This window comes from Neomonachus schauinslandi, chromosome 5 (assembly GCF_002201575.2).
Source record: "Neomonachus schauinslandi chromosome 5, ASM220157v2, whole genome shotgun sequence".
NCBI lineage: Eukaryota > Metazoa > Chordata > Mammalia > Carnivora > Phocidae > Neomonachus > Neomonachus schauinslandi.
The window spans coordinates 119980840-120007858 of NC_058407.1; the positions used below are offsets into that span (position 1 = coordinate 119980840).

A 27019-nucleotide genomic window follows, 5' to 3' on the forward strand; every position below is an offset into this window, starting at 1 on the left:
ACAGCTCATTTCTTTTTAGCACCAGATGATATTCCATTGTCTGGATGTACCACAGGTTATTTACCAATTCACCTACTGAAGAACATCTTGGGCTGCTTCTAAGTTTGGGCAATCATGAGGAAATCAAGAATCATTATTCACATGCAGGTTTTTGTGTGGAGAAGGACATTATGTTTAATTTCCAATAATGTGAATTAACAATGGACTCTTGAAGATCTTTAAGTTTCATTCTAACTAAAAGCAAACCTAATGAAAATAATGTTATACAGAATATAAATAAATGAAGCGAGGGATCAGAACTGTTCTCATTTTGTTTGTCCTGTCACACGTAATGGAGATTGGCACTTATGTGATTCCATGACTGGCCTTTACTGCTTTCCTATTAAGAGTTACTAGATTCACAGTATTTTTGTCCATTAGATATGGGAGTATAGTCATAAATGTGATCCTTGAGAATCAGGGAGTTTAGAGACCTTCACAGAATGAAGGAGCTTCTTCTAATCACTGAGCCTAGAGTTCTGGTCAAGAGGAAACTCCTTTGCAAAATAAAGAATACTAATATTTACTGAGTGTCTACTATTCCCAGACAATGTCCAACTGATAATCACGGCAGTAATAAGAGCTAACTTTGTGTGTTTACTTTATGCCAGAATATCTTCTATGTGCTTTACATATATAAATCATTCAATCCTCACAACAGTTCTAGAAAGAAGAGGATACTGAAAGGAGTCCATATTTATTCCCTATTCCTTCTACTTCATGGGCAGGAACTTGCAGTAACACTGCTATTACCGACCTCTTACTCTCTCCTGTGGACAGGAGGATTTAACCAATTAGTGATGTTAGAAGAATAAGCTGGATGTGCTAAACTCATGCTGTCTCTCCTTCAACTCCCACTCTTGGACACATACACTCTGATGTTAGCTCTGGCTAAGAGTCATAGGTTTCCCCCAACGTGTGAGTCCTGGATTTCTCGAGCACAGTTCATTGTTCTCTGGGTGAATCTGTTTATTCTGAGGTGATGTGTTATTTAAACCTATGGCGGCAGATTCTAAAAGCATCTTCTCTAAAATATTTTACTGTTTGACTTCTATATTTATCTTAACTGGCTCAGAAATGAGGACCAAGGAGGTTGAGTTATTTATTAGGGGGCCCCTAACACCCCAACAATGACTCTGACCTCCATTTAACAGAAGAAACAAGTGCAGAGGGATTAAGCAACTTCCCCATGATTGTACACCTGGCTTGAACTCTAGGCTCCAGAACCCATGTTCGGGGCCACCATTTTACCTTTATCTTTAATACTCAGACTCCCCTGAAGTATTGCTTTTACCATCTCTGTGGTTTTCACAGATAGGGAAATGTGAAGCTCAAAGATGTAATTTGGAGTCCCTTAGCAACCCATGAGCTGAGCAGAGATCAGAACTCAGACCACCTAACTCCAAAGGCTGTGTGTTTTCTGCTATATTCTATCATCCAATCTAGTTTCTAAAATCACTCTTTTCAAATGTCATCCAGAAGGAAGCCATATCCAGGAGGGTGAAAATTCAGGCACCAATCTGATTACATACAGTTGCCTTCTTTTATTATGAGCCAAGAAAATGACATAAAAAATAGATTTAAAAAAAATCTCAATATTAATGGGCGGCAGAAAATAAGGCATCAGAATTAAAATGTGAGCATAGTGCAAGCCAGGTTTTTTCACCGCCTCATATAATCTGCCATCCTCACTTAAAAAATAAATATTTTCCTATTAAAATACTTTTCTCTCTGCCATCCTATTCAATTCTGTTTTCTCCTCCTCCAATTCAATTCTAATCTCCAGTTTTGCTAAGCATCCATATAACAGTCTTGAGCAATTTAACATCTGTACTCATCTCTGATTGTGAATGTGCTTCCTTTTTCAATAGCTGATAAATCTATGGGATATATGTGTTTTTTATGTGTTACATTGTTCCCTGAGAAAAAAAGTAGTATTAAATTAGCATCTTCTGCTAAGTTGTATTAATTTCTTATGTGCTTGCTTACCTGAAAAGGTAGAGTAGATTCTCCAGCCCTCAAACAGAGATTGATTTTTGCTTGTTTCCACTGAGATTTGGAGATTCCAATTAGATCACCTTGCTTTTGCAAATCCCCATCCAGTGATGTTCTTGTAAAAACCGAGAGATGTGAATGCCGGGACAAATGATACCAAAATTGCACCTGTTGAAAATGTTTTTGAATGACATGAATATTCCATTTATTGGTCTCCAGCAACTTTTCTATAATTAAAAATATCAAAAATCATTCTGCCGTTAAATATAATCTCAATTCTCCTTTCCTCCAAATACGCGAGCCCAGAAAATCCTAAGTATGTCTTTTGCCTGCCTTTGCATTCTCCCCTTAAGAAAAGGTTCAAGGCAGCTCTACTAACTGGTATTTTTAACACATGCCATCAAGAGGTCTAAAGAAATGGGACGTTAGCTCACCACCAAGACAAGTTTGAGGACACGTATTTTTCTACACCAGCATGGGCAGTACCACTCTGCTTCCACAGAAGTTTCGATGGAGGTATATATTCTTAGTGTACAAAATCAGGTTTTACTTATACATTCTCATTGATGTCTCAAACACCAAACCAAAAAAAAAAAAGTGTTTCCTGAAAAAGTATCTTCTCAGGTAAAAGAAAACTGTAATGAGTACTTTTCATTAATTCCTTCTCATGGGGACACTATCAAAGAACTTGGGAGCTCATGTAATACTGCTGGTTCATAATTTAATTCAAGTAAGAAAACATCCTTTTTTGGGGGGGTGATCATTTCACCTCCTAGTCATTATCAGGGATGACAATCTAAGGGTTTGAGCACTTAACTAGGCAGTAAAAAAAAAAGTAAAGAATTATTTTAGGTGCTGACAGCAATAGCTACTACATGAAATTCAGGACTCTCATTTATTCAAGCAACATTTAATGAGCATTTACTAAGTAACAGGTACTGTGTGAGGCAGGGATTAATTCCCTCAATGGCTGGATGATTCACTCTATAAAATATGTCAACAAAATCTCCATTAAAAACAAGTTCAGACACACAGCAATTTTTTTTCTTCTCATGATTTCTTTGAAAAGTGCAGCCTTAGGACTCTCTAAGAAAACACAGCATTCACAGATGAGGCTTCTCAGAAGTAAAACCCTTCTCTTTGGATTCAAAGTGACTCCTTTTCAGTTGCAGTGAATTTTAAATTCTTGTGGGCTTTTTTCCTTCACCACTATGGTTTTATTTTGTTACATGGACAGATATTAGTGTATATATAGTCTCCCCATTTATTTTATGGTTGGTACCAATTTCAGTGGAAATTCAAGTTGAAAAAAAATTTTTAAGATTTATTTTAGAGAGAGTGCGAGCAGGGGGAAGTGCAGAGGGAAAGGGAGAGGATCTCAAGTAGACTCCCTACTGAGCATGGAGCCCAATGCAAGTCTCAATTTCACCACCCTGAGATCATGACCTGAGCCAGAATCAAGAGTCGGATGCTTAACTGGCTGAGCCACCAGGTGGCTCAGGTGCCCAGGCACCAGGTGCCCCTGAAGTCGAATAATTTTTTAGATGTGCTTTTAAAAAGTTGTATAGCTTAAAAGAGCAAACATTCTCTGTTCCAGTGTGGTACACCTTTTTTAATGTGTCTACTTAACTATCACCACTTCATCAAAAAATTCTGTCCGCTTCATTTTAGACTTTACTACCATGCTCCCCTAAACTCAGATAAGCAAGACAGGTAATTGAGAAATGAAAAGTCAGATGGAAGTGTTTGATCATATCCTATGGGAAGGAAGGATTTAGGTTCCTCAACTACAATTAAATTTTAGATCCGTGCTAGAGTTTCAGCACATTCCAAGCTTGTAAATATGCAAACCCGGGCTTTAAACTTAGTACAAGAGATACACATGCCCCGTCAGCATACCAAGCTGTCAAACTGTCATTCAGTACATCACCAGTGCTAATGTATTTTAATAGTGTAATAAGAGTAAATACCAATGGGATCCATATTTAATAGGCTAAAAGCTTAAGACTTATATTTAACTTACTACTTTAACAGAGTTGCCATCACAGACCATTAAGCAGAACTCTTTAGCTTATTATAGACGAAGAAATCTTCCATAGTTGTTTTCAAAATTAATACTGGTAGGGTGAAGTCACTGAACCAAGTCATTAATACAGCTGTGATTCCAGACAGGCACTTGTCAAGCCTGCAACCCCTGCAGCTCTCAATCTGATACACGCCAGTGGAACACGAAGCCATGAACCCAAAATCACAAGGTGTGTCGTGAATTCCTCGTGGAATCTATTAAAGCAGTTTGTGTTTAGTAGGTTTTCAGTTTATAGTTGTTTTTTTTTTTTTTTTAAAGAAGAAGGGAAGGATGAGTGGGACTATTAGCATGAGCGGGTCAGTAAACACCTGTAAACCTTCCCAGAGAGCATGAAGGAAGCCGCTCAGTGTCAGAAAAGGTACAAAGTATTAGGTGTCTTTAGGGACTCCAGAGTTTTTTGGGGGGGGAGAATGAAAAGAAAACAATTAACTATAATGTCGTGGCAAAGGTCTGATAATTGTGTGGCTATTTACATATAAATTAATTGAAGTGAAACCAAATGAAAAACCCAGTTCCTCAGTTATACTCATTACACGTTGAGTGCCCAATAGCTATATGCAGTTAGCGGCTACCATATTGGACACAGGAGAGAAAAACTTCCATTATCACAGAAAATTCTATTAAACAGAACTACAAAACAGGTATGTTAAAATTACACCAACCATTTAAAATGTATTTACTACTTATCATGTCAAAAGGAAATTATTTTCATGATTCATGCCTGATTCATTAAAATGCAGTCAGATAGGGCGCCTGGGTGGCTCATTGGGTTAAGCGACTGCCTTCGGTTCAGGTCATGATCCTGGAGTCCCGGGATCGAGTCCCGCATCGGGCTCCCTGCTCGGCGGGGAGTCTGCTTCTCCCTCTGACCCTCCCCCCTCTCATGCTCTATCTCATTCTCTCTCAAATAAATGAATAAAATCTAAAAAAAAAAAAATGCAGTCAGATAAATGTTAATATTAAAGGCTTGGTTTTATTTCTCTTGGTTTTTCACTAAGGCACTTTTTTTTTAAAGATTTTTATTTATTTATTTGACAGAGAGAGACACAGTAGGAGAGGGAACACAAGCAGGGGGAGTGGGAGAGGGAGAACAGGCACCCGCCAAGCAGGGAGCCCGATGCGGGGCTCGATCCCAGGACCCTGGGATCATGACCTGAGCTGAAGGCAGTCGCTTAACGACTGAGCCACCCAGGTGCCCTAAGGAACGTTTTATATAGACACTGAATTATTGTAATCAAGACAATTTCATTTGGTTAAAAAAGCTTCCCACAAAGCAGTTCCTTTAACTGCAAATCAGAGAGAAAAAAAAATGAAGCATAGACTATTCTATTGGCTTAAACTGTATTCTCGAACTGTGCATTATTTATATATTTTTTAAAATATCCAATCAGGGCACCTGGGTGATTCAGTAGGTTAAGCATCTGCCTTCGGCTCAGGTCATGATCCTGGGGTCCTGGGATCGAGCCCCACCCACGTAGGGCTCCCTGCTCAGCGGGGAGCCTGCTTCTCCCTCTCCTTCTCACTCTTCCTCTGTGCTCTCCCTCTCTCTCTCAAATAATAAAATCTTTAAAAAAAATAAAATATCCAATCATTCATTTTTACTACAAAAGGAAAGGACAGCTTTTCAGGTGATAATACTAAGAGTTATGAGTACAGGCGAATGAGCTGGAAAGCGTGATAGCCATGGTCACACCACTTGCCCTTCTGTTCCTACAGCGCCCTGTGACATTGACCAGGGGAGTGTGCAGCCAGCTCTACAAAGGAGTAATTAGGCTCTCTGATACTTAACTCTGTGAAGGACCTACCAGGGCATTATCTACAAGTTTAAAATAATTTCCTCCTATTTCTGTTGCATTTGATTTTGGTCCGTGTTCAGCTGCAACTCTACTCTTCAAAGGTTCTGCTTCTTTCCTCAACTTTCCTACAGTCTTTTTTTCAACTGCTCCCCTATCTCAGAACTCCTTGGCCAGATCGTCAAGCTCTTTCTCAGCCGTATTCCAAACGCTCAGCTACTTCTGCCTTCTCTGCCTCACATCGGATCCTGTCTAGTATGTGCGACACCTGTTTTATCTTCAGTATCTAGAAAAATAAAAATAGAAAAAAAGGAAAGGAAGGAAGGGAAAAGAAAAAATAAAAGAAAAAGAGAAGAGAGAGAAAAGATGATATATTGTAGCTCCTCAAAATTCAGCTGGGACTAAGTCCATGTTGAGAGGGGGATCATTCATCACACACACACACACACACACACACACACACACACACACACACACACCCTCAACACTACACACACACACACCCTCAACACTACACACACACACACCCTCAACATTACCATAGTGATTTTTCTAACTCCTAGTCATAAGTATGTTTTTGCCTGAGTATTCTTCATCTGAATAAGCTTAATTAGAAGTTTAGAATCTTCAATAAAATATGTTGTTTTCATTTAAATGATTAGCCTCCATGTGTTTTGCTCATGCACAGGTGGAAAGAGTACCTGCTCACCCTTTTCCCCATACTCTGTCGATTCCTCTAGAATCCATCCCATACTGTAACATCTAGGCTTGGATTAAACAAAACAATCAGGGAATGAAGTATGATTACACAATTGCAAGCCCCACTCCGTAATTTTTTTTTTTTTTTTTACTAAATTTCTCATTGACATGAGTTCACTTGGGAAACATTAGAAGACATGGCCTTTCAAAACTCGTCGAGAGAATGGTTCTAAGTGGATTATTATTTTTATGCTGTACTCACCGTCTTGGAGCACTTAACACTGAATTGCTGTCAGAATCCCTAAAATCGACATTTCATTAGGGCAAGCATGTATTTAAGTGGCCTCTGTTGTATTCCCAACATCGGGGGCTGTGATCAGCACAGAGCAGGTAAGCAATATGTGGGTACAGAAGCAGAGAAAGACTGTTTACATTGTTACCACTATATGCACTCAGGAGAGAATTCTCAAAAGAACTATTTTTGCTTTGTTTTGCTATTTTTACTGCCTTGAATCTAAATCAAACGATGATTCATCTGTTTCTACTGGTTGCTGGAAAACTTAGTTCAAATGTGTAGCCTGGTTCTAATAAGCTTTATGTGTGGAACCAACCCACCTCTTGCTTCAACCTTTTCCCTTATAACCTCATTCACCTTTTTAAAAAATTTTATGATTTTTTAAAATTAAAGAATATTAAAACAAGTGCAAAACAAGTTGGGGAATTGTTTTTAAAGTAGACAAATATGCAAACCAGCTTTGAAAGCAGAAGCTTTGTATTAATCTTCCTGTCTTTAATTAATTGTGAAGCCCTAAAAGTAATTTTGCATAGTAACTCAAATATGAGAATTCAGAAAGTATTAATACCTACCATAAATCTCCTTCATATTTGATATTTCCTAGTTAATTCAAAACAGTAACAGCATTTCAACATAAGAAATAGTAGCTTCTGGCTCCCATGTGTTCTGTTTGTCCTATCTCCTGGCTATTCCATGGAAAAATGCCAAGTTTCCAACAGTGACTGAAGGGGCTTTTGAAGTCTTTAAATTAAAGTCCACATCTTCGGCAAGGAGTGGGTGTAGGAAAATTTGTGCGTGTTGATGCCATGTGCTGGCTATACATAAAGCACAAGATAATTCATGCAAAATGACTCTACTAGACTCTTGTTAGAAAAGGAGACTCAAAAGAAAGCTTCATGGTTTTAAAGTCCTTTCAAAAAAAAGTTCTGAACTATATTAGCTTCATATGATTATGTAAGGAAAAAATGTAATTTCATAAAATGAAGACTTTAATCATATCAAAGCACCCAACTTCAGTTATCTCCCCGCCTAACTTCACCATTGTATAATGACTAACATCTGCTATTCCATGAATATAACTATTATCAATATGTTCCACTTAGGAAGATCGGCTGGATTTTCTGATTACTCAATAAGATAAGAATTTGGTTTGTCTGCTTATTCCATAACTTTTAAGAAAGAAAGTATCACACATTACCACAGACTTGTAAAAAAGTAATACTATATTCTTAGAATACTCCTTTGGGAAAGAACATTAAACTATGTGTATCTCAGACTATAGATAACCTTCTCTAGCTGTCTAATTCTACTTCCTAGACCAAAAAGTATTATAAAAGTAACCCAAATATCCATTCCTCTAACTCAAAAGTACTAACATTCAAGCAGATACAAAGGAAAAAAAAAAGAAAAAAAACCTCTTCTGGCAGTCTGGAATGGCTCCCTGAAACACTCTTACTTTTCTAAAAAGCACGGCAAACCACTAACTCAGCATTTGAGGCCTTGGGAGGTTGAGTACTGGTTCTGAGAAATAAATCAGCAAGTTGTCTAAACATGCCCATGGCTTTCACTGAGGCCCCACCACAGCTAAACTCCAAGTTTAAGCAACAATAGAGAAAAATGCCCCCAAGTAGAAACAATCATATGTTGAAACATAAACCAAATCAACACAAATTAATGGCTACCAGCATACAACAATGGAAAATGTGGATAATCTTTAAAAAGAAAAAAATCATTGAATCTCAGGAATTTCTAATAAGCTCTTAATATTTGTTTTCAAATTTCTGCAGAACAAGTAGAATTAATACATTTTATTGTTTTGTATCCAATGCCTATGTAAGTAACAATACTGATCACCTCTCTTCGGTATATGACCTTGAATTAAGGCTAAGTAAGCTTGTAAAGTACTTTTACAGAGTGAGTAAATACCTCAGGAGTTTTCAAAAAAAAAATCTATATCTATCACATAGGATTTAATTGAAATAAAACAAAGGTGAGCAAGTGTAGAGTGTATCTGGGCAGAGTGGAGGTGAAGTCCAGGCAGTCATTTTAAATATAATCCCCAGAGAAATGGGCAGGAAAGAATGAGGAAGAAAAAAAAGAGAGAGAGAAGACAATCCATTAAGAGATCTGAGCACTCCCATTCAGATTTATATCAAGCTGAACATATAATTAGATTTATTCCTCTGAACAATGTGTGATTTGTCAGCAGGAATGCCTGAATAAACTGCTGTACCCCCCACATTTACAGATGATGAATTTAGTGTGCAGCAGTATCGATCTGCATGGTCTTCTGATAACCAAAAAAATTAAATAAACTGAAATCCTGAGGGCTTGGAGGCTTGCTGGAATGCTCAAAAAGACAGAAAACAAGGCAAGCTGAACAGAAACATCTAAATGTAGGTGTTAGTTCTACGAAAAATAAAGGAATTCTGCTTAGTGAACACCTATTATGTGCCACATACTTTACTCAATGATATTTTAATCTTGACAACCATGTGATAAAGGCACTCTACTATTACACTTCCAGTGTAGACATGGGGTCTCAAAGAGAGTATATATAATCTGTGGCAGAACTGAGATTTGAACCAGGTCTGTCTGACTCCGAAGTCCTTCTCTGCTTTCTTCTCTATGGTGTTGTTGAAATGGACTGAGCATATATCACTTGCTCTATGTTCACTCGACACCACAAAGACTAATTGAAAAAATAAAATTTCAGAAGATGTAATTATTTTTTCTGCACATATGTCTCTCTCTTTATTCACCCTTTCATCTTCCTTTCAGCAAGCACTTGTTTGGCTTATTTATTTTACTCAGTTAACACCGTTGGCCAAAATAATCAGCAGTTTTGACAACATGTATCCACAGCTTTGGCTTACTGGAAGGACTAGGTGGAAAGAACACAAAATGACAGAAATATTCTTTAATAGGCCCCAAAAAAGAACCGTTTAAGTTACATGTTGCAAATGGTCTTTTGGAAGGACATGACATTTCTTGTTGACATAGCTTGTATAAATCTCCCAGGTCATCAGAAAATAGCAGTAAAACATAGCAGGCATTTACTGGCACAGGTAACCCACGCCTAACAATTTACAACCACAGAGTGGCCAAGGGAAGTTCCAATAACTGATTACCTGACATGCGGTAGAGGCAGTGAGTGCTTTTGTAAGAATAGGACTTCCGAGCTTGGCTACTCCTTGAGATTGATGGGATCTGAAATAAATGAATGATCCTACCAAAAAAAAAAAAAAAGTAAAAGTCACACAGATACAAATTCTACTGTTGTACATTTAGCAGTTCTTTGCTCTAACATCTTATCCTTGCACACTATCAACTGTCAATCACCTCAAGAAAATTACACGTTTTACTTATTTACCATTTAGCCCTGTAGATGACCAAGTTTTTCATATGCATAACATTAAATATCTAAAATAAAATCCAGGGGTGCCTGGGTGGCTCAGTCGTTAAGTGTCTGCCTTTGGCTCGGGTCATGATCTCAGGACCCTGGGACAGAGCCCCACATCGGGCTCTCTGCTCTGCGGGAAGCCTGCTTCTCCCTCTCCCACTCCCCCTGCTTGTGTTCCCTCTCTCCCTGTGTGTCTCTGTCAAATAAATAAATAAAATCTTTAAAAAAAAAAATCCAATTGATAAAAACAACCTCTTGATCCAAATCCCCTAAACAAACATGTTTATAGGCTTAACTGGTATCATAAATAGTCTGAAATCAAATTAAACGAAGCTTCTAAGCTTACAATTAGATAGTCAACACACCCTTATGAAATTCTCCTGAGAACATTGTTTTTAAGTTTCTTCACAAAGTACTGAAGGATGCGAGGCTGTGGAATGAGTTGGGTTTCTCCTGGGGCTTACATGTTTGACATTGTCTGTGCTAGTGGGGATGAAAGCTTAATTAAAGATCTAATCTGAGTGTTAACAAAATAACTGCTTTTAGATTTTAACTACAGTGGATGCGCTCATGGCAAACGTACAGGGGGATAACATCTCTTTTGCAGCTCAAAAGATCACACATTCCTGAACTGCTGTCAGGGGTAGCTTCATTGAATACTGAAAATTTACAAGGAAGGTGACGCAGAACAATGTCAAGGTCTGATCCCGCCCTTTGATAATCACGAAGTGATGGGCAACTACGAAAAGGGACAATTTTGACTGAAAAATACCATATTCAAAAGGTGATTTTCCTAGATATAGGTCAAGGCTGACTACATGGAAAGGAAAGGATTTCAGAATTAAAATGTATTATTTTATAGCTACCACCACGTGTTTAACCAAACAACCAAGGTTGCAAATCAGCAGTATCATCTCTGACTGAGAAAAACAGAACCAGTTTATATGGACTTTTTTTTTTTTTTTAAGTAGGCTCCACACCCAATGTGGGGCTTGAACTCATAACCCTGAGACCAAGAGTCACATGCTCCACTGACTGGAGCCAGCCAGGCACCCCTATATGGGTTTTAACATCCCAAAACCAACAGGGAAGAATAAAAGCTATTATTCCCTAATTTCAAACCAAGAATGAAAGAAACTATATAAGCTCATTAAATTGTTTCACCTATGAAAGAATAGCATAGGAAAAGAGGATTTTGAAAAAATTATTCCAGCTTAAAAATCCTTAGGTTCAACTAAAATTCAATTGAATACTTTTAAAAGACTAATCAGAATTCTACAAATTAACAAATATTCAAAGATCCTAGTCCCCTGGTAATTTAAAAACAATATATACAATTTCAAACAAGCAGTCAATAAAGGATGGGACATATAAACTAAAACTCCAAATTCTAAAAGGAGCAAAAGGTTTGAATCAATTCGGTATACCACAAAAATGACTGGAAAATGATTTAAAAAAATCTACTGGAAATAAATAAAACTCAATCCACGGTTGAGTTTTATTTAGTTTTTAAGAAATACTTGTAACATTATTCAAGGGATCTTAAGTCTTAGAGGAATATGGAGAACTCCCTGACTCATTTTACATTGCCAGATATCTCTAATCTAAAAGTTACAGAAATAGGAAAATAAAAAATAAACTGCAATGTCACTCATGATCATAGATATAAAATTGTAATTAAAAAGTTATCAACTGCATTTGAAATCCTTATCAAAAAAATTATATGTCCTGATCAATCTGAGCTTTCCATGAATGGAAGCTGAGTTTAATTTAGCTGCTCTATCAACACAGTCAATCAGATTAACAAATTACAAGGTAGAGTCAGACTCAGATCAACAAATATTGAGAAGACTGTGGAAAAAACAGCAATTGCCAATAAAAAGAAATCTTAAGAAAATATTAAAAGTAAACAAATATAGACTAATGATCAACCCCAAAATAAATATCCTAAATGGCAAACAACAAAACTGTTTTAATTAAAATGAGAAACTAGAGATTTCTATCATTATTAACCGCAGATAATATTAATTACCTTAGACCAACATTATCCTATAGGCCTAGTGAATGTAAAAGTCAAGAAAATAATATACTCAGTAAAAACAATAGAAAATAGAGATAGAGTTCTCATGTTTTGCCAATAATACAATCATAAAAGTAGAAAATCCCAAAGCTTCTATTTTTAAATAATGACAAGTATTAATAAGATAATTTGGTAAGGTAAGTGGAAACAAAGAAATGTTATTAAGTTATTTTTTAACTTTAACCCTCTGATTAAATAGAAAGATATATTTTTAGATGGAAAGATATTATAAAAATATTTAGTGAAAATTTATTTGAAAGCTAAATAAAATCCTAAGAGAACTTTAAAGAGTTAGAAAACGAATAATACAGACTAATACTTATAAGAGCAGGGTAAACAGAATCTGAACTCTGAACCTAGACCCAAGGACTTCTAGAAAAATGTCTCTGGATTTACCTTCTTATAAGTCTGCTGTGCAGAATGTACTTAGTTAAGAGAACTACAGAATCATAGTATATCAAGGAGGTGGTTCCTGGTAATCCAAATTGTTCATATTGCAAAACTCCTGTACACCCACACACCCCAGAGGGGCAACATGACTAACACAGTATAAGAATTAAAGAAAAGAGGGGGTCAGCTTCCATGCATTAAACTGTCCATGCCAGCCTCAGCCTCATCTTTTATGAAGCATGCACATGCTTTTAATGCAATGGTTTAGGAGGGACTCCTTACATGATGTGAAAACATTAGAAACCAGACCTTATAATGAATATAGATACAAATATCATAAATCAATATTACCATCTAGAATAAAAAATCATGCATAAATAAACAAAACCAACCAAATGAGATTTGGTTCATGAACGAGAAGGTGGTTTAATATTTGAAAAATTCACCTTATGAACAAACAAAAAATATGATGATGATATGATGATACTAAAAAAAAATCTGACAAATTTTAACATAGACTCATATATGTGTGTGTGTGTGTGTGTGTGTATACACACACACACAAAACCATGTTATGAATAGAAGGGAACATCTTTATCTAATAAAGCAAAACAATCTTTCAGCAAATATAGTACCTAAGGTTGAATTGTTGACAATTTTCTTCTGAAATAAGAACAAGAGAAGTAGAGCAGCTATCACCAGTTATATTCAACATTTTTCCAGAGTTACTAGCCAGTGCAATGAAAAAACAGAAGGCTTAAGATTTAGAAAAAAGGAAATAAAATTGTCATTATTTGCAGAGAAAATAATTGTGAACCTAGAAAATAAAATAAATATATATATACACACACACACACACACACGTATATACTCTTAGCTATAATAAATAAAATTAGCAAGGTCATTGGATACAAGGTCAACATTTAAAAATATAATTGCATTTCTATATACCAGCAACAACCAAAAGTTTTTAAAATATAACTTATAATAGCTGCAAACATATCAGAAACCTAAAAAAAATTAGCAAAATATTTTTAAAATCTATACGCTAAAAGCTTCAGATTATTTAGAGAAAATAAAGATGATCTAAGTTGACTGAGAAATTAGAAACATTTGAAAAGATCATTTTTCAATAAAATACAAATAAAGGTTACAAATAAGCAATCATTTTATACCCACAAATTAGAAGAATTTAAGAGAATATAATGCATATTGCTGACAGACAAATGGAAAAAAGCAATCCTATTTTGCCAATGGAATTTTAAGTATTAAGATTTTGGGGAAAGTACATCTTTCTGTAAAAATATAGTAGTCTCACTCACAGTTATTTATTGCATAGAATTGAAAGCGTCCTATATAAGAAAATGTGTAGAAGAATGGATTTCGCAGCATTGTCATATTGTCACTCAATAGGAGGACAGCTAGATACATTTTGGCATATCCAGACCAAAGAAATGAAGCAAACTAACAGAAAAATTAGGCTTCTTCTACTTCTAGGCAAGGTTGAGATCAGGGACAAGATTTAGTCTTCCTGAACTAGCAAACACACACACACACACACACACAATGCGTTAGACAATGATTTATGTAGAACAATGAGAATATAAGATCACAGGTTAATGATCTCTAAGAGAGGGAAAACAAATGAGCTAAGCCATACAATTTCCCCAGCTTACTGCCTAAACAGAGTTTCTGGCCGCCATGTAGGAAGGTGGGAGCCAGAAGGAGACTCAAGTGCCTCGAGTTCATTCCAAGAGGACGGAGCTGCAAAGGTAGAGCTCCAGAGATGTGCAGTCTCCCCCTCCTGCAAATCTCCACCTGACTACCGACCAGTACATGGACGTGAGGAAACTACCTGAGGCTGCACCTTAAACTTCCAAAAGGGGCCACTTTCTGACCAGAGACTCCAAAGGCTACATACTGTAGGATCCAATTATAGGACACTGTGGAAAAGTTAAAACTATAGGGACAGAAATCAGATCAGTGGATGCTGGTGGCTGGAAATGAGATGGGTATTGACTGCAAAGCAGTATTCATTTAGGGGGAGAATGGAATTCTTTTATATCCTGAGTTTTCTGATGGTTACACAATTATATATGTTTGTTCAAACTCAGTGAATTGTACACCAAAAAGGTTGAATTTTACTGCATTTAAATTATACTTTAACAGATGGGCAACCCCCTCAGAACCCTGGCTGGATTGCCGTGGACGGCAGGGTCCCTAATACTGGCGGAGGCAGACTGCACCATCATAACTGTAATGGCTCTCCCATAATAAACCCTTCCGAGTGGCCACACCACTAATAAATATGTATGTATGTGTATGTATGTGTATATATATGCATGTGCACATAATACATATGTATATGTGTATATATGTATGTGTATATGTATATATATACATATGTATGCACGGGTATATATATATATATGTACAAATATATATATATTTAACAGAAAAAATAAAATTCAAAATGACTATAATTGATGACTTGGAGGGATTGCCATGAGCTATCTTTAGTAAAGGAAATAAGATACGGTAGTTACAATAGGATCCCATTTTTTTGGCAAAATAAACAATCGTCAGAATACTTACAACCTTGAATGTACACATATCAATTATGTACACATATGTATACATGAGCGTAGATAAAAATAGATAAACATGAGTTGCCTGTTTGGATGTTTAATAGGGTAACAACTAGGAACTGGAAAATAAAAACCAACCAAAGAAGGGAGGTAGGAAAATCAAGGTTTTACCCTAAAAAGAAAAGCTACATAATGTCAAGCGGTTCATCCTTCATATAAAATTACATATAGGAGTGTGTATATATGAGAAAAAATACTGGAGATTAAACAGTTTTTAAAAATGCTGCAACCCACAAACACATAGGTCTAGGAATATAATAGGCTGTATGCAAGTGCATGGTCTTAGATGCGGGAACCGGGCGACTGAGCCTGCTGCCTTCCCCCAGAAACTCCCATTTCACTTCTCCTTGCTCTTCCTGGTACTGACTTTTTCTCCTCCTCATTTGGGATGTAAGACTACTAGTGATCATCTTAAAGTCAGAATGACAATCATAGGTAAAGAAGAACAGACTTAATAGCTGAGGGACTCCTTGATTTGTCCTTTCCTGAGAGAATGCCTGTAACTTCTTTGCCGCTTTCACTTTCAATTAGAACAGCTACCCGCAGTTCTATCAGTTTATTGTTATCTGTGAGCATTGTTTAGATCCCAGAAAAAGAAAAATGGGTCCTTCAATAATTAACAAAGGAGACCTTTTAGAATCTCTTTTTGGTATAAATCATAATTAAGTGGTAATTACACGATGTCTAAAGATTACTTATAAATGTTTTCTTATTGTCACAGCCCTGTGGTATTCCTAGTTTTCTAACTAGAACGAACGGACACCAGATAGCTATTCACATTTAGTGGGCTTTTACTGTATGACAGGTATTACTTCATTTAATCCTCATAATAATTTTACTTGAAAGATATTTTGATTTTCCCTATTTTCTAGCTGAAAAAAGAAAATGAGGCACAAAGGCATTTAGCTAATTTGTGCAGTGTCAACCACATCCTGACTTACCCCTGGGCAACCAGGGCTCTCTGTCACCCTGCTATACGAGAGGTCACCTAAGGCCACCCCACACACCATGTGAGGAGCTTATGAGTAGAAAAGAGTCACACTGCAAGCACCATTTAGCCCAAGACAGAGCTCCACGCCTCCTGAAACAGCAAGCCCATCTCCCCCAGAGACCCTGGGCACAGAGCCAGGCTGAACATGCCAATAGGCGAGCCCGCAATAAAGATGGCCCTAGGCCTCAGTGTGTCTCACCCTTCCCAGATAGCTCTTAAAGCTTCCTAACTACAGCCTTCTACCCTCTACCCCCAGCCAAGCCAAGTCCCAGCCTCTGAAACGCCATGGAGCTTCCTTTAAAGGGTAATCAACAGGTCATTCAGTGTTACAGAAAAGTGTTGCATCTCAGCCTTTTAGAACAAAACTAATGGGTCACGTGCTTTCATAGACTGAATGGTCACCATGGTCCTCCAGATAGATTTCAAATTCCTAAACTCTCCATAATCCCCCTCTTTCCTTGGCTGCTTCATCTTTTCTATGCTCTGTCCAAACATACACATCACTCGACTGGAACTACCTACATCTCTCCCATCCTCTTCCAGGATATTCCCTCAGTTAGAACACCTCCCTTGACATCTCTTCTTACTTCAGCCTTTCTGGCAACTTTTCATTTCCCTTCAGTGCTCAGTTCAGGAGTCACCTCCTTCAGGAAGGCCTCTTGATTCCACCTGAGTTGCCCTCCATCTTGTATAAAACATTTATTATATCTTATTGCAAATCCTCACTTACTTGCTTCAGTCACTAGACTTCAGACCACCCCAACGGCAGGGAGCATGGCTTCCTCCTGTGTAGCCCAGGTCTAGTATAGGATATGTACTCAGTAATTGGTTTTAGAAAAGAAAAAGAAACATTATATGAGCTTGAAGAAAATGGGCTATTAACTTATAGCTCTAATCATTAGTCCTTTCTGTTTCAAACTTTAATCCACCACAGAATCTTAAAGAAAAATAAGGTTCACTGGCACAAAAAGAAAAAATTAGGACCTTACTCCACTGTCAAATTAGCTGGGTTTATAGTTTAAGACAACAGATGCATGGTCAGAGTCTCCCTCCCCATCCCCTAACATGCTCCCCCACCAACTCCAGTTTCCAGTGGCTATAATTCAAAATACGGTCAACATTGTTAGTTCTGGCATCCCTCTTTGGAAATCTCAAAAGAGAAATAAATAATGTCCAAGAGAGGATCGATAGTACAGTTGTGTTTTTATAAAGTTAATATGATACTCATGTACCTAGGCAATGACATCTACACAAACGAGAAAAAATAGAAAACCCTTGTTTTCCTTGGAGATTCACAAACCCTTATTGAAATGCTATGTGTCATTTGACTGCTTTAAGAGGATATGTAAAAATTGTAATGGTGGTTAAAAATACATGAGAAAGAAGATTGTTACAAAGAAGCTTTAAGAGTGATTAAATTGCGTTCAAGCATTTGTCAATTTATTTTATAGATAGCGCTAAACCTCTATTCTCTGTTTCCAGAAAGATTAAACTATTTTTTTTCTGTTTTACAAAAATTGGATTGCTCTGTAAAGAAAGCAAGCTTATTGTACATGAGTTCTGGCAACTAGAGAAAATTATCAGAAGACTTCCCACCCTCACCATGCCTTCAACCCAACCTTGTAAAAAATAAGACATCAAAAATGTTGGTTATTAAAACAATATTCTTCTCAGGAAACTCAATTAACTACCAATTACTATGTTGATCAGGAGAGTTTCAAGACAAACCAGAGTTCCATGTATGTAGTCTATAGCTAGAAATGAATACACAGCACCATCATTCTGCAACACGAAAGAAAGGCAACCAATTTTTTAAAGAGGAAAATGTCCTACCACGACTTGCGTTTGCTGTGTGATCAGCATCAGGAAGGTGAGTCTCTCCACTTGCCAATCCTTTCATGACTTCCCACTGTGAATCTTCTGTGAGAAATGGCTCCCAGCCGCATAAACCAGACTCAAAGTCACATGTGAGGGGATCTGCTGTTCCACATGGAAAACAGGTGAGGAGAAATTAAGTAGGAAATTTAATTCCTGAAACACTGACTTAGTATTAGCCAATCAACTTCGGAGGGCAGAACAATCATTCCACTTTGTAATAAATGTCTTCTGATTATCAAAATAGTTTTACTTTTTCCAACCACAGAGTTTTCCATGTGTTGTCTGAGGCATCGTCCTTCTATATTCTTCTACCTACAAGGGTGGCACATTTCAGGCTGGCTGGCCATCTCTATTGTACATAGTGATGCACAGTGAAACTAGAGCTTTTCAGAGAGTAACTGATTCATCTGCCAAGACGAACAGGATTCACCTGCTGAGTTAGTAGTTTTAAAAAGATCCAATTGAAAAAGGAGAATGGATTCTGGACACCTGAACAGTTTGAGGTTGGCACCGTGGTATTCATTCAGTTATTTTCCCAGTTTCTAAATAAATAAATAAATAATAAATAAATAATAAATAAATAATAAATAAATAAAATGCCTAGCCACTTTGGAAGTGCAGGTAAATTAGACATTCTAAACTTTGCTTTTGTTTCCCTCTTAATACACAACTAAAAAGTTGGAAAATACTTAAGTTTCTAAATTGATCACAAAAGAAACCAGTATGGAAGTTCCTCAAAGAGTTAAAAATCTAACTACCCCATGATCCAGCAATGCCCTATGAGGTATTTATCCAAAGAATACAAAAATACTCATTTGAAGGGATACATGTACCTCAGTGATAAACATTGAAGCAGCATTATCAACAAGAGCCAAACTATGGAGAGAGCCCAAATGTCCATCGACCGAATGAATGGATAAAGAAGGTATGGTATATGTGATGGAATATTACTCAGCCATAAAAAAGAATGAAATTTTGCCATTTGCAACGATGTGGATGGAGCTACAGAGTATTACGCTAAGCAAGTCAGTCAGTCAGAGAAACACAAATACCATATGATTTCACTCTTATGTAGAATTTAAGAAACAAAACAGATGAACATAAAGGGGGAAATAGGCAAACTAGGAAACAGACTTTACAAAGAACAGGGTTGCTGGAGGGGAGGTGGGGTGGGGTGGGGTGGTAAACAGATGATGGAGATTAAGGAGGGCACTTGTAATGAGCACTGGGTTTTGTATGTAACTGATGGATCACTAAATTCTACACTTGAAACTACTGTAACACTGAATGTTGACTAGAATTTAAATAAAAACTTGGAGGAAAAAAATGAGATAACTTAAAAAAATAACTAGTTCTAGATTAAGTCAGTGCTTGGGGTTAGTTAGCTTCATAGAGTCCTTACCAGTTTTGCCACCAAACTCATGAGAAAAAAATAGCAAGACTGGGCAATAAATTAGAAATTCTAACAACATGATTTGTGCTTTTGAGAAATTAGTTTTATGTGCTTAAATTCCCTTTGGCTAAAATAAGAATCAGAGTATCAGGCTATCTTAGATAACAGCTTGGGGAATAAATTAATACAATGTAAAAATTTATTTCTACATATCCTTTTCATGCATAAGCTTGTTTATAATACTGGGAGAAGGGGGACAAAATAATTCTTGGTCAGAATACACCCAAAGTTTTGACAAACCTGAAGATCAAATGCTATTATCTTTAGTAATAAGAACAATAGACATGTTACCAGAAGTTCCCATTATGTGCCAGGTTTTTTGCATATATTACCATTAGTCTTCTCAAATACCCTACACAGTAAGTGTAATCATCCCCCAAAGAGAAGAGCTGTTCTAAGCAACTCGTCTGTAGTAAATTTAGTAAATGGAACATCTAGGCTTTGGAATGTCTGACACCAAAGCTTATATACTATGAAGCATTCCTAAACCAGGGATTTCATCACCATATGCCTGCTCCTAACCGTTATTTTCAATTTTAAATAATATGACCAAAGCAGGCTCCAGGGGGCTCAGTCAGTTAAGCGTCCAACTCTTGATTTTGGTTCAGGTCATGATCTTGGAGTCAGGAGATCGAGCCCCACATCGGGCTCTGTGCTCAGTGGGGAGTCTGCTTGAGATTCTCTCTCTTCCTCTCCTCTGCCCCTCCCCCCACCACTCGCTCTCTAAATAATAAAATCTTTAAAAAAATATATATGACCAAATTGACCAGTGTACTGAATAAGCTCACTGTATCTTAATAATCAAAGGATCTTCAAATTTCTATAAACAGGGATACCTGGCTTCATGACCAGATAGTTCATCACTAACATGTCAACTCTTAAAACACGGAAGTCCACTATGCAAGTTAACACTGCCACTTAAATTTTCTCTACATGTAAACATTTTAGATCTAAACATTTTTAGATCTCAGAACTATGCTTGTTTAGACAGTCATATAATGGATAGATGTTATTTTTTTCTTTACAAGCAAATACTGTATTCTCCCTTGATTTCCCCCAAAAATAAACATGAGTTAAGTAGAATATAATGAGAAGATGTTGTGTATCACTTAATGGTAAATCTATATGCAAGGAAATGTCACTCACCCATATACCTAACTGGAGATTCATTGCTTCTGGATGTATTTTTCTTTACTCAGCTCTGCCTACAGGGTTCATAGGATACTACTAACAAAAAGTTATTCCTCAAAGAAGAGTCTCTTCTTCTGTTTTTTGACATAGACTTAAGCACCAATGACCAGCTGTAACAGTCTCCCCGGGCATCTGGAAAATCCTCTGGTCTAGTTCCTTGGCTCTCTATGAATCTTGCCACTTGTTAAGTGACCTCAGAACTCTTCTAAGTCAGTTGGTAGAGTCCAGACATACATAAGACTCAAAATACATATCTGACCTCTGAAATGTGCTTAATGGTTCCAAATCCTTGGTTTGGGACTTGGTCAAGGAACCCTTCCACCTACTCCCAAGGGTACCCGTAATTCTTCCCTCAAAAACACCTTCCTGGAATAGAAAATCTTCCATGGGTAGGGTGACCACACTTTATGCCTGTTGTCCTAGCATAATAATTAATACCTCCTTTTTTTCCCCCTCTCAAGTGTCCCTGTTTGGCTAATAAATTCAATATTGCCCTGTTGGGGGCAATAAATTATATAATAGGACACCTGGGTCAATTAAGCTTCTGACTCTTGGTTTCAGCTCAGGTTGTGATCTCAGGGTTGTGGGATCCAGTCCCTTGTGGGACTCCATGATCAGCAGGCATCTGCTTGAGATTCTCTCTCCCTCTCCCCCACTCATTCTTTCTCTCTCAAATAAATAAATCTTTTAAAAAATTATATATTAATACACAAAGGAAATAAATCCGTGCAAATAACAATCTTATTCACTGCAGGTGACCACTGAAATAACAAGTATCCATCCTATTCCCCAACTAGGCAATGGTATGAAATGGCAGTAAGACAGTAAGACCAGTAAGGGTGGATGCAAAGTACAGTGTGACCTGAGTATCACCAAATCCTTCCACAGGCTCTTCACAACTGTGCCCAGGTCACTGAACGGCAAAGATATAAAGATGTCAAGACAAAATAACTTTGGATTGTATATATGTTGAAATGCGGCTTTAGGGGAAAAGTTGCTTTCTTTCATTATCTGATGTTTCACCGGTTAAAATGTCAATCATTGCACTTTCTGCAAAACATGAAACACCCTGTCCTTTGAAAAATGAAAATTAGTTTTTAAAGTCCATCACCTTAAAAATATGTGAAAGCAAAATGGTGCAGTCATCTCTATAAAAATCTTGGTGAATGGCTCAGCTGTTTTTACCAATCATATTTATTCCAATATACTTCAAAGGACATTTTTTAAAGCTAAACATTCTAGAACTTAACTGTGCTATAAAATATAAATCAAATTTCAGTCACCAAAGTTTAGGTTCTTCCATTAAAATTTCTCTACATAATTCAAAAGGTTTAATGTGTAGTTATAAATATCTGAAGAAAACCAGGAGAGTCAAACACATTCTGACTACTAATAAATGCTGATAATACCATATATGATAAACACTAAATATTTATAAAGTCTAAAAAATCATCTATTCATATTGTAAGTAGAAGGTATTCATCACAGTGATTTTGATTATTTGGTTACTTTGAACTTTCTGTGATTGTAGAACACACTTCACTATTTCTAATCAGAGCATGAGAAATGCCACTGTTCACAGTTTTAGTGAAATTTTGCTGAGTTTATCAGAGTAATATTTTAAAATTATGACAAAGCTTTCTCTTGCATATTTAACCACTGCAGCATATTGGCAGAAGAAAAAAAACATTCACTGTGGCAGCTGAGAAAAATTCTTCTGGATCTTGAAAATTAAAATATTTATGAATCCTCTAGTTCAGAAATAAATCAATTTTCTATTACATTAGAAAAATGTATGGGAATAAATAGTGAATGTTCCATTCAATAAGCATATACTAGATCTTAATATGATATTATATAAACATTTTGTTAATATTTATTGAGAAACCACAAGGATCTTTTCTCCCATATAGCCTTCCCTTGCGTGCGGGAAATTTTTAGCATACTTTTCTTTTTCAAAATATAAAAGACATTCAGAGACAGAATCACAGTAAATATTCAATGCACTGCATTGGATTCTTGGTTTAAGCTTCTTTCACTTGAATATTGTACCAACTTTTCCTTTATTTTTTTCCAACTTCTCCTTTAAAGTGTCACCATTTGTATAGCATTTTATTTTTTATAACTTTTTAAAAGATTTTATTTATTCATGTATTTATTGAGAGGGGGGGAGCGAGAGAGAGAACACAAGCAGGGAAAGCGGGAGAGGGGAAAAAAAAGAATCTTAAGCAGATACCACGCTGAGCATGGAGCCCGACTAGGGGTTCGATCCCAACCACCCTGAGATCATGACCTGAGCTGAAATCGAGTCGGATGCTTAACTGAGCCACCCATGTGCCTCTATATTAGCATTTTATATGCTTTTAAAAAAATCCTACAATAAAAAGAACTTTTTCTCCTCCAGAATTTCCCACACCGTTTGATTTGAACACAGATCTGTCCATCTTTCCATCTTTTTTGGAACACACAGTCTTTTTCCATGTCATAATTGAAAGATATATATACATATTTTAAATTTTTGTGGTAAAATATAGATGGCATAAAATTAACCTTTTTAAATATTTTAAGTGTACAGTTCAGCAGCATTCAGTACATTCACACTGCTGTGCACCCATCACCATCCTCCATTTCCAGAACTTCATCTTTGTAAAGTCAAACTCCATACCCATTAAACACCAACTCCCCATCTTTCCCTCCCCCTCTCCCCTGTCAACCCCCATTCTGCTTTCTGGCTCTATGAATTTGACTCCTCTGTGCACCTTATATAAGTAGAATTATACAGTATTTGTCCTTTTGTGACTTATTTCATTTAATATCATGTCTTTAAGGTTCATCTATATTGTGGCATGTGTCTGGAAATTAGGGATATTTTACATGTAAATTATTCAGCTAGCCAATGTATACCCTTAGATATGTTTGGAACAAGGTGCATTTTAATTATTTTATTAAAAATATGTAAAGATACATTGCAATGCAATGCCTCTATTTTATACAGGAGCATATTAATAATTGTTGAAAATCTAGTATTCAGAATCATGCAATATTTGTCCTGTGACTGGTTTATTTCCCTTAGCATAATGACTGCATTTACATGAGGTATCTAAAATACTCAAACTCCTGGAAGCAGAGAACAGAACAGTGGTTACAAGGGGCTGGGGGGAACAGGGAAAGGGCGAGCTGTTGTTCAATGGGTATGAAGTTTAAGTCATGCAAGATGAATTAATTCAGAATTCCGCACAGCACCCAGCCTATCGTCAACAAATACGGTATTGTGCATTTATTTTTCAATTGTTTTGCAATACTTTCATTTAAGGCTTTGTTGAAAATACGGCCTTTCATAAATTATTTTCCGACGAGGCAGAAAAGGGGCATAAGAAGAAAAAAAAAAAACCTCACTTATCTGTTCACTAACACACGTTCAGCGGGACCGTTTTTTCACATTCATTTAAACGATATATTTGCCGCTGAAGTGCTGTCATAGGTGTATGAAACTCCCACACAAATCTCGATGATAGGGACTTCTAGGGTCTGAGTGGCGAAGGTTTCCTGAGCAGGAGCATCCAGTCTGTTTACAACTTTGGCAGGTGATAGCTTCCACTCGGGAAGAGTTCTAAGACTTCTGACAAGTTCTGCAAAACTGCTTGGACTGCCCTGCACACACCACACCTGGGCACCGTGTCATCGGATGCTGCAGTCCTTGCAGCGATAATCACCATTTTTCTGCCATAAGGACTGGAAGCGCGAGTGCGCTTCGCCCGGCTGGGGTCTCAGGGGTGACCACCTCTCACGCGGGGGGCCGGCTCCCTGAGTCACCATCACCGCGGTTCTGGGCCCTCCCACCCACCTGGGCTCTGAGCACCCCAGCGCGCACCGCGGGGGCTGCCCCGCACCCGCGTTCGCTCGCCCGGGTCTCGCCCCCTTCCTGGAGGTGGTCGGGTCGGGTGGCAGAAGGCCAGGCGCGAGCACACGGCGATCGCGCGAGAAGCGCTCGCGTTGCCGGCCGCCGCTAAGGCAGGGGGCTGTCCTGCCCGAACGCCGAGCCGCCGCCGCCCGCCCTAGCCGCGAACGCCGGGCCGAAGTCACGGGCGGTGCACAGCAGCGTGCGCCGCCCCAGCGAGCACGACACCCACACCTCGTGGCTCGGGTTCACCGGCAGAGCCGGGTAGCCCCTGCTGGGGCCGCGCGGAGCACTCACCTGCGGCTGGCGGGCCGTGAGCTGCGCCCGCCCGCTGGTAGCTGTCGAAGTACCCGGCGGCCCCCAGCTGCGCGTAGGCCAGTGAAGACCACGAGGCCGCGGAAGAGGAAGCGGGAGGGAGTCCCCGCCCAGGTGCGGCCGGCCGCCGGGCCCGGGGCGGCCAGGGTGGCGGGCGGAGGCGGGGAGCGGTACGGGTATGAGGACGGGTATGGGTGCTGGGCGCTCGCCAAGGTACACTAACCATCTGGCATCTGTCCCAACGTGTGCGGCCATACGTGTGCCCCACCAAGTTAACAGGGCAAATCTCACGTTAAGTGTCCTTACTCCAGAAAGAAGGGACACAGAAAAACTTCTGGAGGTGAAGGATAAAGATCAGGTGTCTGCGTATTCCAAACTCAAATTGTATACATTAATTATGTGTATTTGTTGTGTGTCAATTATACCTCAAAACTTTTTAAAAAAAAAATTTTTTTTAAGATTTTATTTATTTGACAGAGAGAGACACAGCGAGAGAGGGAACACAAGCAGGCGGAGTGGGAAAGGGAGAAGCAGGCTCTCTGCTGAGCAGGGAGCCCGATGCGGGGCTCGACCCCAGGACTCTGGGATCATGACCTGAGCCGAAGGCAGACGCTTAACGACTGAGCCACCCAGGCGCCCCAACTTTTTTTTAAAATTTATCGTTTGGTAGTATAGTGATGCTCATAGGAATTAGTTCCAGGATATTTAGCTTCTGTGAAAGATCTCTGGATAGTTTGCCTTAAGTCTACTTTTTTTTTTTTTAGATCTTATTTATTTGACACAGAAAAAGCGCACAAGCCGGGGGCAGGGGCAGAGGGAGAAGCAGGCTCCCCGCCCAGTAAGGAGCCCCATGTAGGGCTCAATGTGGGGCTTAATCCCAACCGGGATCATGACCCCAGCGGAAGGCAGACGCTTAACCCACTGAGCCACCCAGGCGCCCTGCCTTAAGTCTACTTTTTATATGCCATCTGTTCTCCCTCTCAGCGGTTTCTTCATTTCTGAAGGTTATTTGGCACAGTGCTATGCAGACGAACCACCTGAGACATTGTTAATAGGCAACTTTTGGTTCTGTAAGACTGCGATGTAGCCTGAGGTTCTGTAATTCAAAAGAGCTCCCAGGTGATGCTAATGCTACTGGTCCACAAAGTATAGTAGCAAAACGCTAGCAACACTCCTTTTCACTTACCAGTTAACTGCCTCAGAGAAGGCACGGGGCTAAAGGCTGTCAACTACTTCTGTTTAAAGTATCTAGAATTAGGGGCGCCTGGGTGACTCAGTCGTTAAGCGTCTGCCTTCAGCTCAGGTCATGATCCCGGGTCCTGGGATCGAGCCCCGCATCAGGCTCCCTGCTCGGTGGGAAGCCTGCTTCTCCCTCTCCCACTCCCCATGTTTGTGTTGCCTCTCTCACTGTGTCTCTCTGTCATATAAATAAATAAAATCTTTGAAAAAAAAGATTTTAAAAAAGTATCTAGAATTAAGAGACACTTGGTAGTAAAAAAAAAAAAAAAATACCTGAGTGAATGTGCCTTTCGGGAAAAGCACGCTGACAACAGAATACCAACTAACAATATCCATTACTGAGTCTCCAGTAAGTACTCCTGGTCCTATTCAAACTGCATATATGAGCTACACTGTCCTAGAGATCCATCCTAAAGTGGGATAAGAAGAAGGTATCAAAGCATGTTTCATTCGCTTCATGAACTTGGTAATTCTGTTCATAAGAATAGTTTACATTACAAATTCAATTTGTAAAATACAAATTTAAAAGTATGTATAGAATCAGGGCACCTGAGTAGTTCAGTCGGTTGAGCACTGAGGTCATGATCTCAGGGTGGTGAGATCAGCCCAGCGCTGGGCTCCCCACT

At 38.3% G+C, this 27019-nt stretch overlaps 1 protein-coding gene across 1 annotated transcript in view; it reads right to left on the reverse strand.

The window, feature by feature from the left end:
- MALRD1 (MAM and LDL receptor class A domain containing 1) overlaps positions 1–27019 on the reverse strand; it is a 794826-nt gene that overhangs the window by 672685 nt on the left and 95122 nt on the right. Inside the window, exons 12-14 of the mRNA XM_044915239.1 lie at positions 18253–18399; positions 10039–10136; positions 2029–2202 (exon numbers count right to left, since the gene is read on the reverse strand). Of these exons, the coding sequence (XP_044771174.1) occupies positions 2029–2202; positions 10039–10136; positions 18253–18399 (419 nt within the window). The remainder of the gene's footprint in view (positions 1–2028; positions 2203–10038; positions 10137–18252; positions 18400–27019) is intronic.